At 53.2% G+C, this 12,672-nt stretch overlaps 1 protein-coding gene across 1 annotated transcript; it reads left to right on the top strand.

Annotated features, from left to right (window-relative positions):
- The first annotated feature begins 1,580 nt into the window (after positions 1-1,580).
- On the top strand, positions 1,581-9,350 carry CD247 (CD247 molecule). The gene is made up of 7 exons (XM_049881139.1): positions 1,581-1,931; positions 3,038-3,094; positions 4,021-4,101; positions 4,952-4,987; positions 5,876-5,932; positions 6,902-6,943; positions 8,195-9,350. The coding sequence occupies exons 2-7, from the start codon at positions 3,056-3,058 to the stop codon at positions 8,258-8,260; spliced, it is 321 nt and encodes a 106-aa protein (XP_049737096.1). The 5' UTR covers positions 1,581-1,931; positions 3,038-3,055; the 3' UTR covers positions 8,261-9,350.
- The last annotated feature ends 3,322 nt before the right edge of the window (positions 9,351-12,672 follow it).

The raw sequence follows: 12,672 nt of genomic DNA, 5'->3' as shown, positions 1-12,672 counted from the left end.
CCAAAGGACACAGTCTGCCTCTGGCACTGCTTTCTTGATGGTATGAGGCCCCCCCCCCCCGTTTCTCTGCTCACTTCTCTCTTTTATAGCTCAAGATATCGGCTTAAGACACAAATCTTGTAGACCTCATCCATGTAAGTGTCACTAATCCATCTTATTACATCATAGTGATAGGATTTACAACACATAGGAAAATCAAATCAGATGATAAAATGGTAAACAATCATACAATACTGGGAATCAGGGCCTAGCCTAACTTGACAGATATTTTTGGGGGACACAAGTCAATCCATGATGCTTGGAAATCTGGGGTACGAAAGGTTAAACAGAGGGGGCCTCTGAGCTGCATTTTGCAGGACATCAGATTTTACCGGATGGCAGGGTCCCAGGGGAGAAAGGGCGGGAACAGGAAGAGGGAACGGCATGTGCAAAAGGACAGCGGCAAAGAGCCTGGAGAAGCAAGGTGTCCCAGGAATGGTGAGCAAGCCTGTGAGGAAGGGTCAAGGTAGGGAATGGATGACACTGAGACCATGGGTGTAAAACCGACATGGGGGCAGCATCTGATCCCCTCTAACTTCATAAGGGGGAAGGAGAGTCAAGATCAACAGCCCAAGGCTGATTCCTATGAGGTGGGAGTCAGACATGCCTCCTGTCTCTGCCATCTTTACCAATTCTGACACCAACCATCCCTCCCATGGCACTCTCCGCTTCTCTGCTGGATTTAATAATCATTGCAGTGGTCACACAGAACTCACAGAGCATACTCACAATTATGAGACTTATTAGGGAAGTAACAGGTTACAATTCAGGCTCAGGAATACTCAAGATACAGTTCTTCCATCAGGACAGCCTCTTCCCAGCCATGCTTTCAGGCACACCTCTCCATGGCCCTCAGCCTCTGCCCAAACGCACTCAGCTTTCTCTCTCTGTGGGCCGGGAAGCTCACTGCTCCATCTCCTGCTGCCAGGTCTCTGCTGCCCCTTGTTACTGCCTTTAGTGTTATAGTTCTCTGTCTCCTGGTTCCAGGAGCCTCTCAGCGCAGAAACTAGCCTCCTTGATGGGCCACGATCACCCTATCACACAGTCTCGCCCAATCACTTGGGTGGGAGTTACAAGACCATGGCTACAAAGGCCATACCAAAGCCATCTACAGCACTGCGATGGGGCTAGGAGTGATGGTCAGGGAGATGTCTGGCCCAGGAGAGGAGGGGGGTCACCACAGGTCCCTCTGTTGCCCATGAGGCCTCGGGGTCCAGGGGGGAGGCCCAGCACCAGGCACTGAGAGTAGAGGAGCCAGGGAGGGTGAGTTAATCTCACTGTCATGATAGAGATGGAAATCCACTCAGTCGACCATCAAATCTGTGAGGCCGTCCTTGCCAGCCCCCACCCCCACGCACAGTCCCGCCCTGGTGGGGCTCACTCTCGCTCTCCAGAAACGCCCCAGGAGTCACATGCTGTAACTGACTGGGACCATTCATCCAGATGTGGGCATCTTGCATTGGGGCCTCACACACAGCTGGGCCCTGAGGCTCTGCCCAGGTGGACACGGAGCTCCTGCTTTGCTGGCAGCTTCACCTTCCACGGAGGTTCCTCAGGAAGGCCTGGTTTCTACCCTCCTCCCACCTTGCCAAGCTCCGTGGCCCCACCAGGTGCCTGCCAGGTGTGCTGTTGCAGCAGGCTGGGTTTTTCTAGGAGCTGGTCAAAGCCAGAGGGGCAAAGAGCTGGATCCAGCCCCCTTGGCCACAAATGGTAACAAGGCCACCTGGAGTGGCGAGGACGGTTTCTGCCACTCTGGGCCTGGCTGACCAGTCTTGCCTCTCTGCACAGAGGCACAGAGCTTCGGCCTGCTGGACCCCAAGCTCTGCTACTTGCTGGATGGGATCCTCTTCCTCTACGGCGTCATTGTCACCGCCCTGTTCCTACGAGCAAAGGTGGGTATCACTGGGGGCCAGGGGAGAGTGTGTGGGTCCCCCAACTTAGTGGAAGGTCGGCTCAAGCTCAGTTAGTGCCCAGAGCTCGGTGTCCATGGGCAGAGCTGGGGACATCTGGTATGCACAGGGGGTGGCTGGGGGGTTGGGGGGACAGTGCTAGCTGAGCCCAGTAGGGTGGGAAGGAGAGCTTGCTGCTGATGCCTTGTGCAGTCAGAATGTCCCAGGGCAGGGTGCTGTGGGTGGTCATGGCGGGTGGGAGTGGGGGGCTTCCACTTCAGGCAAAGGAGGATGGGACATAGTGGATCGAAGGTCTCTTCCCAGGACCTGCTGCCCAGCTGCTCATCAAGGCCTCGTCATCCTTTCTGTCAGTTTCCTCATCTGCAAATGGGAGGGTTGACCCAGAGCATGAGTTTTTAACTGGTGTTCTGCAGACCCTGCCTTTCCTGGAGCAGCTGGGTGAGGTGGGCAAAGGGTGGAAGGTCTCAGAGAAAGGGGAAGCTCCAGCTCCCTGTCATCACTTCAAGATTTCATCTGAAAAAGAAAGATCCTTGTCTTTAAAGTTTGAAAACAGTGCCCTAGATGCTAAGTTCTTTCCACTGCTCTGAATGTGTAAGGCCTTGGAGCTTCTCTCCGCTGAGGCGGCTGGAACTGGAGAAAGGTGAGGCTCCCCGTGTACTTTGGGCCAGCGTCAGGCTTCCCTTGGCTGCTCCGGTGCCTCCGGCCAGAGATGGAGGGCTGGACGCACCCTGTCCTAGTGCTCAAGACAGGAGGCAGGACCTTGTGCAGCCACGGCCCACTCGGGATTGTCCTCAGCATTCCGGAGGACCGGGAACCCAGCACTTGTGCGCATGTGCAAGCGCGCCCTCCGGGGCACATTCACCCCAGCGGGTCCCCGGGCCAGCGTTGGGGAAGCTCCAAGGTTGTGGATGCTCCGGCCATTGAGAGGGGAGACGGGCTGCCACGCCGCTCGCCCGTCTGGGACCAGGACCAGGACGAACTGCTTTGTTGTCAAGGGCTGGGGTGAGGCTTTTCCTTGGGCTGTCCCTGGCCCTGGAGGCCTTGCTGGCTGCGCATGGGGCGTGACCGTATTGGCTCCTCTTTTCCAGTTCGGGAGGAGCGCAGACATGCCCGTGTACCAGTCCGGCCCCAACCAGCTCTACAATGTAAGTCAGCTGCTCCACAGAGCACGCGGAGAGAAAGTGCCCTGTGGGGACGCAGGGGAAAACGCGGATCACAGGCTAGGTTTGGGGTCGGGCTCAGCAGCTATCAGCTCTGTGCCCCGGCAAGATTATAACCCGTAAAATGGGATGGTAATTGTACCTGCCTCATGGGGTTGCTGTGACGATTAAATGATTTGCCGCATGAAAAGCACTTTAGTACCTGGCCCTGCTAGTGAGCACCCAGCGAATCAGCAATCTGCAAAGGCTGGAGGAGGGTGAGGTCCTCGGTGGTGAAGCTGTTTGCATCAGCTAACGGAAAGGTTAGGTTCAACCCCCCCAGCAGTGCCGCGAATGAAAGGCATGGCGATCTGCTCCCGTTAAGACTACATCCAAGAAAGCCCCCTAGGGAGCTCAGCTCTACTCTGTAACACATGGGGCCGCTAGGAGTCAGAACAAGCTGGATGGGCACAGGTTTGGCTTTTTGGTTTTTAGAGGACAATGAATGTATTAGAATTTCCCCGGGGCGGGGGGTGGGGGTGGGGAGCTGTTTCACACTCCCTGTGCAGCAGGGCTTTGGTCAAATTGATTACCCTCTCTGAGCCTCAGTTTCTCTATTTGTTATGACTTACCTCAGTAGGTCATTAGCACTTTGTGACCTTATGGGGATCCCATTCACACCATAGTAACACATGGTTTTTGAGACAACCAGTGGCACCAGTTCACATACCACGCGCACACACACTCACTCACATATATACCACACACACACACACACACACACACACACACACAGAGTCCCTGCTCATTTTTGTACTGAGACACCACCCTGTGGGAAACAAACTCTGAGTCCAGCTGGCCCTATCCTCCTGAGGTTCCCCTTCTCTGCTGGAACCTACCCTGCTGTCTCTGACATTTTTCGTCTGTTTTAGGAACTCAATTTAGGAAGAAGAGAGGAGTACGATGTTTTGGACAAGAGGCGCGGCCGTGACCCTGAGGTGGGAGGGAAACAGGTAGGAATTGGGTGGGGGTGGTACTCAGTCCGGGCAGGGATGGGACAGCTCCTCAGACCCAGCACACACCCTCCCACCAGCCTCACTCTAACATGGGTGGGCCTGGGGCAAGAGGACAGAGGCCCCCACTGCATCCTCCCCCTTCCTCTTCTCTCCCTTCCCTCTCGGCTCCATTCTGCATCACAAGGGTGCAGTAGCACCCTTGCCCACCCAGGGGCGGATTATCCAGTAGGCAAGGTAAACACAGTGCTTACCTTGCTTACCAGATCACCTGTAGTGAACAATTTCATGTTTTTCTTCACTTCAGAGATTCTGTTTCTAGGTGTGGCTGCCATCTCTCTCTCCCAGCCCCACAGCACCTTCCTCCAGAATCAAAGCCTCTTTTCAAATTTACAAGCTATAGGGCCGTTATGAGTCGGAATCAACTCAACAGCAGTGGGTTTTTTTATGGGTGGGACTGGGATGGATTACTCAGTAAGCAAGGTAAGCACGGCCTTACTTGTGCTTACTAGTCTATAGTGAACAGTTCCACAATTAACAGTTTGATATGGTAGACACCATGTGAAACTGTTCACTACAGATTAGTAAGTGAGCACAAGTAAGGCTGTACTTATCTGCTTATTCTGTGCCCACCTCTCCAAGCTCCAGCCACCTCCCCAACAGTTGCCCCTTGGCCAGCCTGAGATGTACACAGGTTGCACCATCCGCCCCCAGGAGGACGGACCTGGTGAACCGGTTCACACAGGGAGGATGGCGGGAGTGGATGGAGGAGCAGGAGGGTGGGCTACAACCCTCACGGCCTGGATTCGTGTTTCTCCACCTCTAACTTTTCTCTCTTCTTCTCTTCTAGCAAAGGAGAAAGAACCCCCAGGAAGGCGTGTATAATGTGGGTAGAGGAATTCTCACATCTTATCTTGCAAGGTTGGGGAAGGAGTTGGAAGAGGGCTCTGGAGAAGCCCTTTCTCCACGCTGTGCCCTGTCTCTGGCCTGACCCCCCTTTCCCTGGGCCAGATAATGTCTCCCATGCTTGCTGCCTGCAGCAGTAGCTGCTTATAGAAAGGCCCCTTAGCTGAAAAGTGGGGTGTTCTCTCCCCTTCCCATGCCTTCCCTCCCCCAATCTCTGGTCCTGCGGCTGGCATGGGAGGGTAGGCTGGGGGAGCAAGGAGGCAGGCCCTCTGAGGGGCCCCCCTGTCCTGGTTATTTTGCTGAGTATTCCCCTTATTCCATCCCCATCCTGGGTGGGCATCTAGAAGTGGTAACCTGCTGTGAAGGGAGCTTCCTCCTCTCTCCTCCTGCAGTTGGTTGTTAGCTGTGTGCAGGAGATAACTTTGTCAAATAAATGACCCCCTGCGTCGTGCAAATGGTTTTGCTCTTGACTGCTAACCTAAAGGTTGGCAGTTCCAACCAACCCAGTGGCACTGTGGACGAAAGGCCTGGTGAGCTGATCCATAAAGATTACAGCCAAGAAAACCCTATGAGGCAGTTCTACTCTGTAACACATGGGGTCAGCATGAATTAGAATCCACGCGTGGATTAGAGCTCGATGCCCTGTCTTTCTGAGCCTAACCTGAGCTTCTCAGTGCAAAGGGCTGGCAGCTCTGAGAAGATGCTGGAGTGCTGAGAAGGAGGAGGGTGGGTTGGAGCTGGTTGTGGGCGGAGGTATTTGTATGAATAAGGCTCAGAGCCTTGATTGTGGGAGCCCCTACCAGCTGGGGAGTCAAGAGGCTGCTTCTGTTTGACTAGTAAAACCGTTGTCTTGCTCCCTCTTCTCCAGGCACTGCAGAAAAACAAGATGGCGGAGGCCTACAGTGAGATTGGGATGAAAGGCGAGGTGAGTGTCACTGTTACTTAATTCTCGAGGATTGGTGTGGGTGGTTGCTCCAAGGGATTCCCCTAGTCTCCCAGTTCTGCCTACCATCGGCATTCACTCCCATCCAGTCCTTGTACCACCTGCAAAAGCCCCCATGGTGGCCACCAGAGGCAGAGGTTAATCTAGCTCTCGCCCAGCTTGGCAGTGCAGGAGATACAAGGGAAGGGCTGGTGCTCCTCAGATTAAAAACCAAATCTAGATTCCAAAGCAGCCTAGCTTTGCAAAAACAGGTCACACCTGTTGCCAGGAATAACAGTACTTGTAGAGTGCTTCGTGTGTGCCTGAAGGTTCAGTGTGCAGGGCTGCAGGCCAGTGCCAGCTGAGATGCGGGTTCCTTGTTCACAGGTGATCATCAGCACCATGAGAGCAGAGCAGTCCACCTGCCTCAGCCCATGAAGCCGGCCCTGTCAGTGCTGCTAATTCCCACAATGACCCTGCAGGAAATGGGTGCTGGGGCACCAGAAGGTTAAAGAACTCACCCACGGTCACATACCTAGTGACAGGGGAGCCAGGATTTGCACTGACTCTGCAGCCAGAGCTCATAAGCACTACTTGGTCCTGTGAGTGCCTGAGAATCACCAAGAAATTTGAGAGCTGCAAGGAGGCGCGTTTATTCTAAGCGGTGGCCAGCATGGCCAGATCCCAGCACAACCCAAATCCTGGTACGGGCCAAGTCCTAGGAACCTGAGGTCCACAGTAGAATCTGAGCCAGGCAGAGCAAACCCCACCCCGGTCAAAGTCAAGCAGCACCTTACTCTGCAAGGCCAAGGTTGACCAGTGGCCCAAGGACCCTTCCCTCCCAGGGCAGGTGTGCCTGCTGGGAGATCGTCACCTCTGACTTTCTGGGGGACCCTGAGTGGGGGCCCTTCAGCAAGAATGCCACTACCGACTGCTTGAATTGCTAACCCTTTTTTCATTTCACTCCCAAAGAACCAGAGGCGGAGAGGCAAAGGGCAGGATGGCCTTTACCAGGTAAGAGCGGAGGTGGGCCCTCTGAGTGGGCTTTCTGGCCTTTGCTCACCCCTTCTTCCTGGGGCTGGGGGAGGGGAGGGTTGGCAAGGGTCACCCTCAAGTGGCAGGCACGGCAAGTCCTGGGATAACCTTTCAGTGCCGTGGTGATGCCACGCCAGCAAGTCCCAGGGCAGGGCTGGAGCTCACCAGTTCAGGCCAATCACTTGGCTTCCATGGAGGCTGGTGGACCCGTGCAAGGCTCGGCTGCAGCAGACGGAAGCAGCTGAGGGTGTCAGCTCACACAGACACGAAGATGTGGTCAAAGGAGGCCACACAGGGGATGTCAGGCCCGTGTCACTGCTTGGGCCCTGCTCTGCCTCGTATCCTCAGACTGGAATAAAATAGGAGGGTGGGCAGAAAGATTGAAGGAACAAAAGAATCAAGAAAATAACACTTTAAAAAGAAACCTTATTGTAGTCAAGTGCCTGGTTTATGCAAATCAGTGCAGGTAATTACCCAGATGAAAAACAGCAGACCTACTTCTGTACCCTGCACCTGCAGTGGGCTCTCATTCTGGCCTTCTGGCTTCCCTGGGCTGCTCAGCGCTGGCTGGACTGGTCCCAGAGCAGCAGGATGCCAGGCTCGCCTGAGTTCACGGGGATACGGAAGGTGCCGCCAGAACTTTACCTGTGTGGGGCTCTGAGTCGGAATCAGCTGGACAGCAGAGGGTCTGGTTTGGGTTTGGGTTTAGGGATGCAGCAGGGGGAGAGGAGCTCCAGGGAGGCGGGGCCCAGCTTGCCTGTCTGCTCCCTGATAAAGAGAATGGCTGTCACAGCAGGGCCTAGCAAGGAGGCTTGGGGAGGCTGAAGCCAGAGAGGCACCTCACCGTGGCAAGCCCCAGCTTCTGCAGGAATAGGCCTGGTCCTGGGCCCTTCCACTGATTCCAGCTCGGTGCTGGAGGCTGAAGACCCTCCTGCCCCTTGGTCAGACAGCAAGTTGGCTGGTCCCAGGCACTGTAGGCACTGTAGCAGGGACACTGGGAGGTAGGGTGCAAATTTGGCTGGAAAGGAGTCGCTCCAAGGCCATTCCCAGCAGGGCACGGAACCTACCGCGACTGCGGCCCTCCCCACCTGTGAGCTGAGGGGATTGTTCTGGGCCCCTGGAAGCTGGGAGGTTGGGGGTCAGGCTGTGGAAGACACCTGAGGCCTCTGGGAGACTTTGCCTACACAGGGGCTCCTGGCTGACTCTCTTCTTCTGATTTGCTTTCACCAGGGGCTCAGCACGCCTACCAAGGACACCTATGATGCCCTCCACATGCAGGCCCTGCCCCCTCGCTAACATCAGGGCTGTCACCCCTTAGGCTCACCTGCAGACGCCGATTGTTGAAGACTCAGGATACGGCATTTAGAACCCAGTGCACTCACGTTGCTCGGCCACCAAGGTCCCTCTCTGTGAATAGGATGCTTCAAGTTATAACATTTGGTCCCGTCTAGCTCTACACTGTCATACACGGACATCTCCCTGGACTCTGTGGGATGACATTCCCCACGGTTACAGCCCTGTTCTCCGTCAGCCAGCTGTGAACGTGGCGTGTTCTCGGGTCTTCAAGTTTGCTGGTGGTAGCAGCCCCTCTCCCACAGGCTCAGTGCTCTCACCCAGGAAATGGGCACACTCCACCTCACAGCTAAGTCTGTGTCTCATATAGTCCCAGAGAAACCACAAATGTTACATATGTTCTAATGGTCTGTCCTGCGCTGCCAGCATTTGAGTGGCTTCGCACCTGCTGTAAATTTGGCTTCCTTTGTCAGCCTCCTCCTGACTTCAAGGTAACTTGTAACTGAGCCGAGGAGGCTGTGGTGTCTGCTTGTGAGAGGGGAAGATGGGAAGAGAGTCCAGGCAAGTCTGCAAGGGCCAGAGGTGGCTGAGGGGAGGAGGCGGGAGTGGGTGGGGGTGGGAGTCAGGGGCAGCCAGAGCTGTGGGGACAGGGACCCACGGGTACTGGAAGATGACCAAGGCTGTCCTTGTTCTCGTGGCTCTCACATTCTTATAGGGGAAATGAGTTGCAAACAAATTGGTATAAAAAGCACAGAAATTGTCATTAGAGGGTATGAAATGGGCCGGGGGGATGGGGGCGAGAGGAGAGAGCAAGACCGTGTTGTTTTCTGAGCACTTGGTTCACCTCACGCCTTGAGTGAAAGACAAACCCACTGTTGTGAAGGCCTCGGGGGAAGACCCAGCACCACTCCCACCTATAAAGATCCAGCAGACAGTGGCCCAATGGGCAAAGCCTCAGTGGACTTTCAGGAACATGGCTGTGTAATTAAAGGGCACGTGGCCCTGGATGGAGTACCCTCTCAGCTCTGCTTGGTTTTAATTTATACTGGTTTGCTAAAGCCGTGCTATTTTGCATAATAAATACAGCAGTGAAAATGCTTTGCTCTAAGCTTTCTTTCAGCAGTTGAGCCTGAAGTGATAGTTCAGTCATCATGGAACCAGGGTGCTGTTGTTGCAGTGGGGACCAGCCACTGATGCTCAGGAGAGGACGGGGGTTCCCGGGAGCACGTGGGTGAACACAGGTGCACACAGCGGCCCACAGTGTGAGGTGAGCACAGCACCCAGGCTGGTGGCTGTGTCTCATGGGACCATGAACAGTGCTCAGGGCAGTACCACATATCGGGATGGGCCTGGGCCTTATGCCGGAGTCAGAGAGGTGATGAGAAAGGGCAGGTAAGGAGGCCCGAAGGGCAGCCTATCAGCACTGAGCCAGCCAGTGGAGCACAGGAAGGTGAGAGGGAGAAGCCAGCCTAGCATCTGGGCATCAGGAATAGGCGACGTGGTGAGCAGAGGCATCCCAGAGTTAGGAAGAGCAGGCAGTCGATGCCACAGCACCAGTGTCTCTGTCCATGCGCCTTGGGGGAGGGAAGAACAACAGAGGTCTTTTAGGCCAGTTTTCCTTGCAAAAGGTGGCTCTGTCCCCAGCAGTATTGCCTCTAATTGAATTTTTTTTTTTTTTTTTTTTAAAAAGGGCCTAACTCACCAAGCCCACTGTTATTGTTGGGTGCCATCAAATTGATTCTGACTCATAGTGACCCCATGTGTTAGGGAGTAGAACTGCCCCACAGGGCTTCCTCGGCTGTAGTCTTTATGGAAGACTGCCGGGTCCTTTTCTTCTCAAGCTGCTGGTAGGTTTGAACTGCCAGCCTTTCAGTTAGCAGCAAGTGCTTAACCGTCGCACCACCAGGGCTCCTTTAATAATATTGGGTAAAGATTTTGAAATCAGTACTTCCACTTGTCCAAAACAAATTCCAGGCTTTGGCTATATGAAACCAAACCCACTGCCGTTGAGTTGATTCCGACTCATAGCGACCCCGTAGGACAGAGTAGAACTGCCCCATAGGGTTTCCAAGGAGCAACTGGTGGACGTGAACTACAGACCTTTGGTTAGCAGCCAAGCTCTTAACCACTGCACCACCAGGGCTCCTTTGGTGATTAAAAGCCTCTAAGAGTTTGGGATTCCAACAGGAGTGATATACAGCGCTGCCTGGCATATGACAGCTCCCAGGCAACTCCGGAAGAGTAGGCATTTGATTTGTGACCTGCCTCAGAGAGGAATTCAATTCCATTCAACAAATATTTACTCAACACCCACCTACCGTGTCCAGGGCTTTGCTGGTCACCAAGGAGAATGCTACAATCCCAGTGACTTCAGGTCTTGCCACCGGATTTCGATCACATCGTATGAAAGTTTTGGTTTCACGCTGTGCTGGCAGCATTCTCCTGAGTCAAGCAGAGGACTAACTGCCACAGTGCAGACAGACAGCCTATGAGGAATGGGTGGCTGTGGGAGCCTTCATGGAGAGATGGGCCTCAGAGCTGACAGAACCTAGAGAGGCTGAAGCTGCCAGCCCTAATTCAGTCGCCTGGTGATGAGGCAGAACAATTGGTGGCTCCATCATGGTGGTCTGGCTACCTCGATTCCACAGACTCAAGTTCATAAATGAAGCCAACTGAATCCTCCTCCAGGCTGTGGCTAGCCAATACTACGAGCATGTCACATGCATTAAAACAGATTTCACCTACTTCTTTAAAACTGTACTTTGGCTCATCTGTTGAGCGAGTGAGCCTTGTGTCTAGGACTTGTGTACTTGACCTTGTTTCAAGGTCGTATGAGTTAGATACTGGCTGTGCAACCTGTATGGCTGCCTTGAAATGAAGAGTTCAACCCAGTTCTGCCAAGAATTGGACTCAAGAGGCAAGGAGGGAATCTGGCAGTAAGCTGTGGGTGCTGGGCCTGGCCTGGGTGGATGGGGTGTGGACACATACCTGGCTACACACAAGACAGCTATGCAGAGAAGGCAAGAAACCACACGGTTCCTGAAAGAAGAGTCAGATCCAAGGTTCCTGCCCCTCCTGAGGTCTGGCAGTGCCCTCTCCAAAGCACGGCTGGATTTCCTCGGCCGCAAAAGACTACTGATCATAAGATGTGCCAGCAGTTTACAGGAAGGGGGAAAAAAACACTACGCTAAATGTAGAGATCAGTTACAAGATACGGCCTGTTTAAAAATGTTAAAATATGAAGATGTGTGTCTTAGAATCAAGGGAATGTTATTTTACTTTGAGGAACCAAAACAGTAACATGAGTTACAATGGAAGCTTTCAGTATTTTTCAAAAATGTAGCACTTCAGCGTCACTGAACTCAGAGGCAGGGTGTGGATATTCGTGATCAATTTTTTTTTCTTCTTCTTAGAGTAAGATTCAAGGTTCTACTTGGACTAAGACCCAAGATTCCTGGTTTATAAACAGAGCAATACTTGAAACTCTGAGGCCAGGCTTGGCAGAGAAAAAACGGACAGAGCTCCCAACCAGGCCGAGACCTCCAGAGAGGATTCTAAGTCCCACTTGGTCAGCGGCTTAGCTCTAGGCCTCGTGTGCAGGGGTAACTAGTGAAGCAATTTGGCATTTCAGTTGTTCGTCAAAAACTAGTTTTGTGAGCTGACGGGTGAGCTGTAACTACTGATGTCCTGTAACTGGACAGGGACAGGCAACAGTAAGGCAGATAGTACTCGCATTCTCATAGGGAACTCACCGAGTATACACAGTGGAAGGGGGTTAGAGTAACCTTTTTAAAGCAGACTGCAGGGTAACAGACTCTATCCAGTAGTTTATCTTCCTGCCGTTGCATGTGGCGAACGGCTCTGCTTGCTTATGTCTTGCTAACAGCGAGCATGCCAGGGTTTCTACCAGAGGATTTCTGTTAAAAACTTGAAATTGCATTAATAACTTTACAAGCCTAAATGTAAACGATAAATACAGGAAGGGGTGGAGTGGAAAAGAATGGGCTCCTTGCCCGCCGGAGCAGGAGGTGACACAGTATTTCATCTTCCTATATTGGTCCCTCTGAGGACGGCAACCACATCTTGGCAATGGCTCTTGGTAACTCTCTCCCATCTTCCAGGTTCAAGAAGAAAACGCCAGATTGGCAGTTTGGATAGGGATCCCTCCCACAGTTCTTCAGCAAGCTGAAGTTTCCTCTCTTTGGGAAATTCATTCAAATTTTTCCTTTTTAGGAAATCAACTAATTGTATTACAAGGCTAATGTTAAGTATAAAAAGCTACACTACTGTATACGACACCCAGGGTGGATAAGCTGTGTACCCTCAGACAGAATCTGATGCCAAATTCAGGTCAGCTGCCTTCAGAGGGCCTCCAGGGACTAAACGTTCAGGAAATGTGTGCGGGCATGGCAGTT

Source organism: Elephas maximus, chromosome 3 (genome assembly GCF_024166365.1).
Source record: "Elephas maximus indicus isolate mEleMax1 chromosome 3, mEleMax1 primary haplotype, whole genome shotgun sequence".
NCBI lineage: Eukaryota > Metazoa > Chordata > Mammalia > Proboscidea > Elephantidae > Elephas > Elephas maximus.
The sequence above is the reverse complement of the archived record's forward strand: the minus strand, read 5'-3'. Positions and strand labels throughout refer to the sequence as shown.

Coding starts and splice junctions, on each gene's coding strand:
- CD247 (XM_049881139.1), top strand. CDS start 3,056: ATGCCCGTGTACCAGTCCGGCCCCAACCAGCTCTACAAT. Junction 4,988..5,875: donor CCCAGGAAGGCGTGTATAAT/GTGGGTAGAGGA, acceptor CCTCTTCTCCAG/GCACTGCAGAAAAACAAGAT. Junction 6,944..8,194: donor GGCAGGATGGCCTTTACCAG/GTAAGAGCGGAG, acceptor TGCTTTCACCAG/GGGCTCAGCACGCCTACCAA.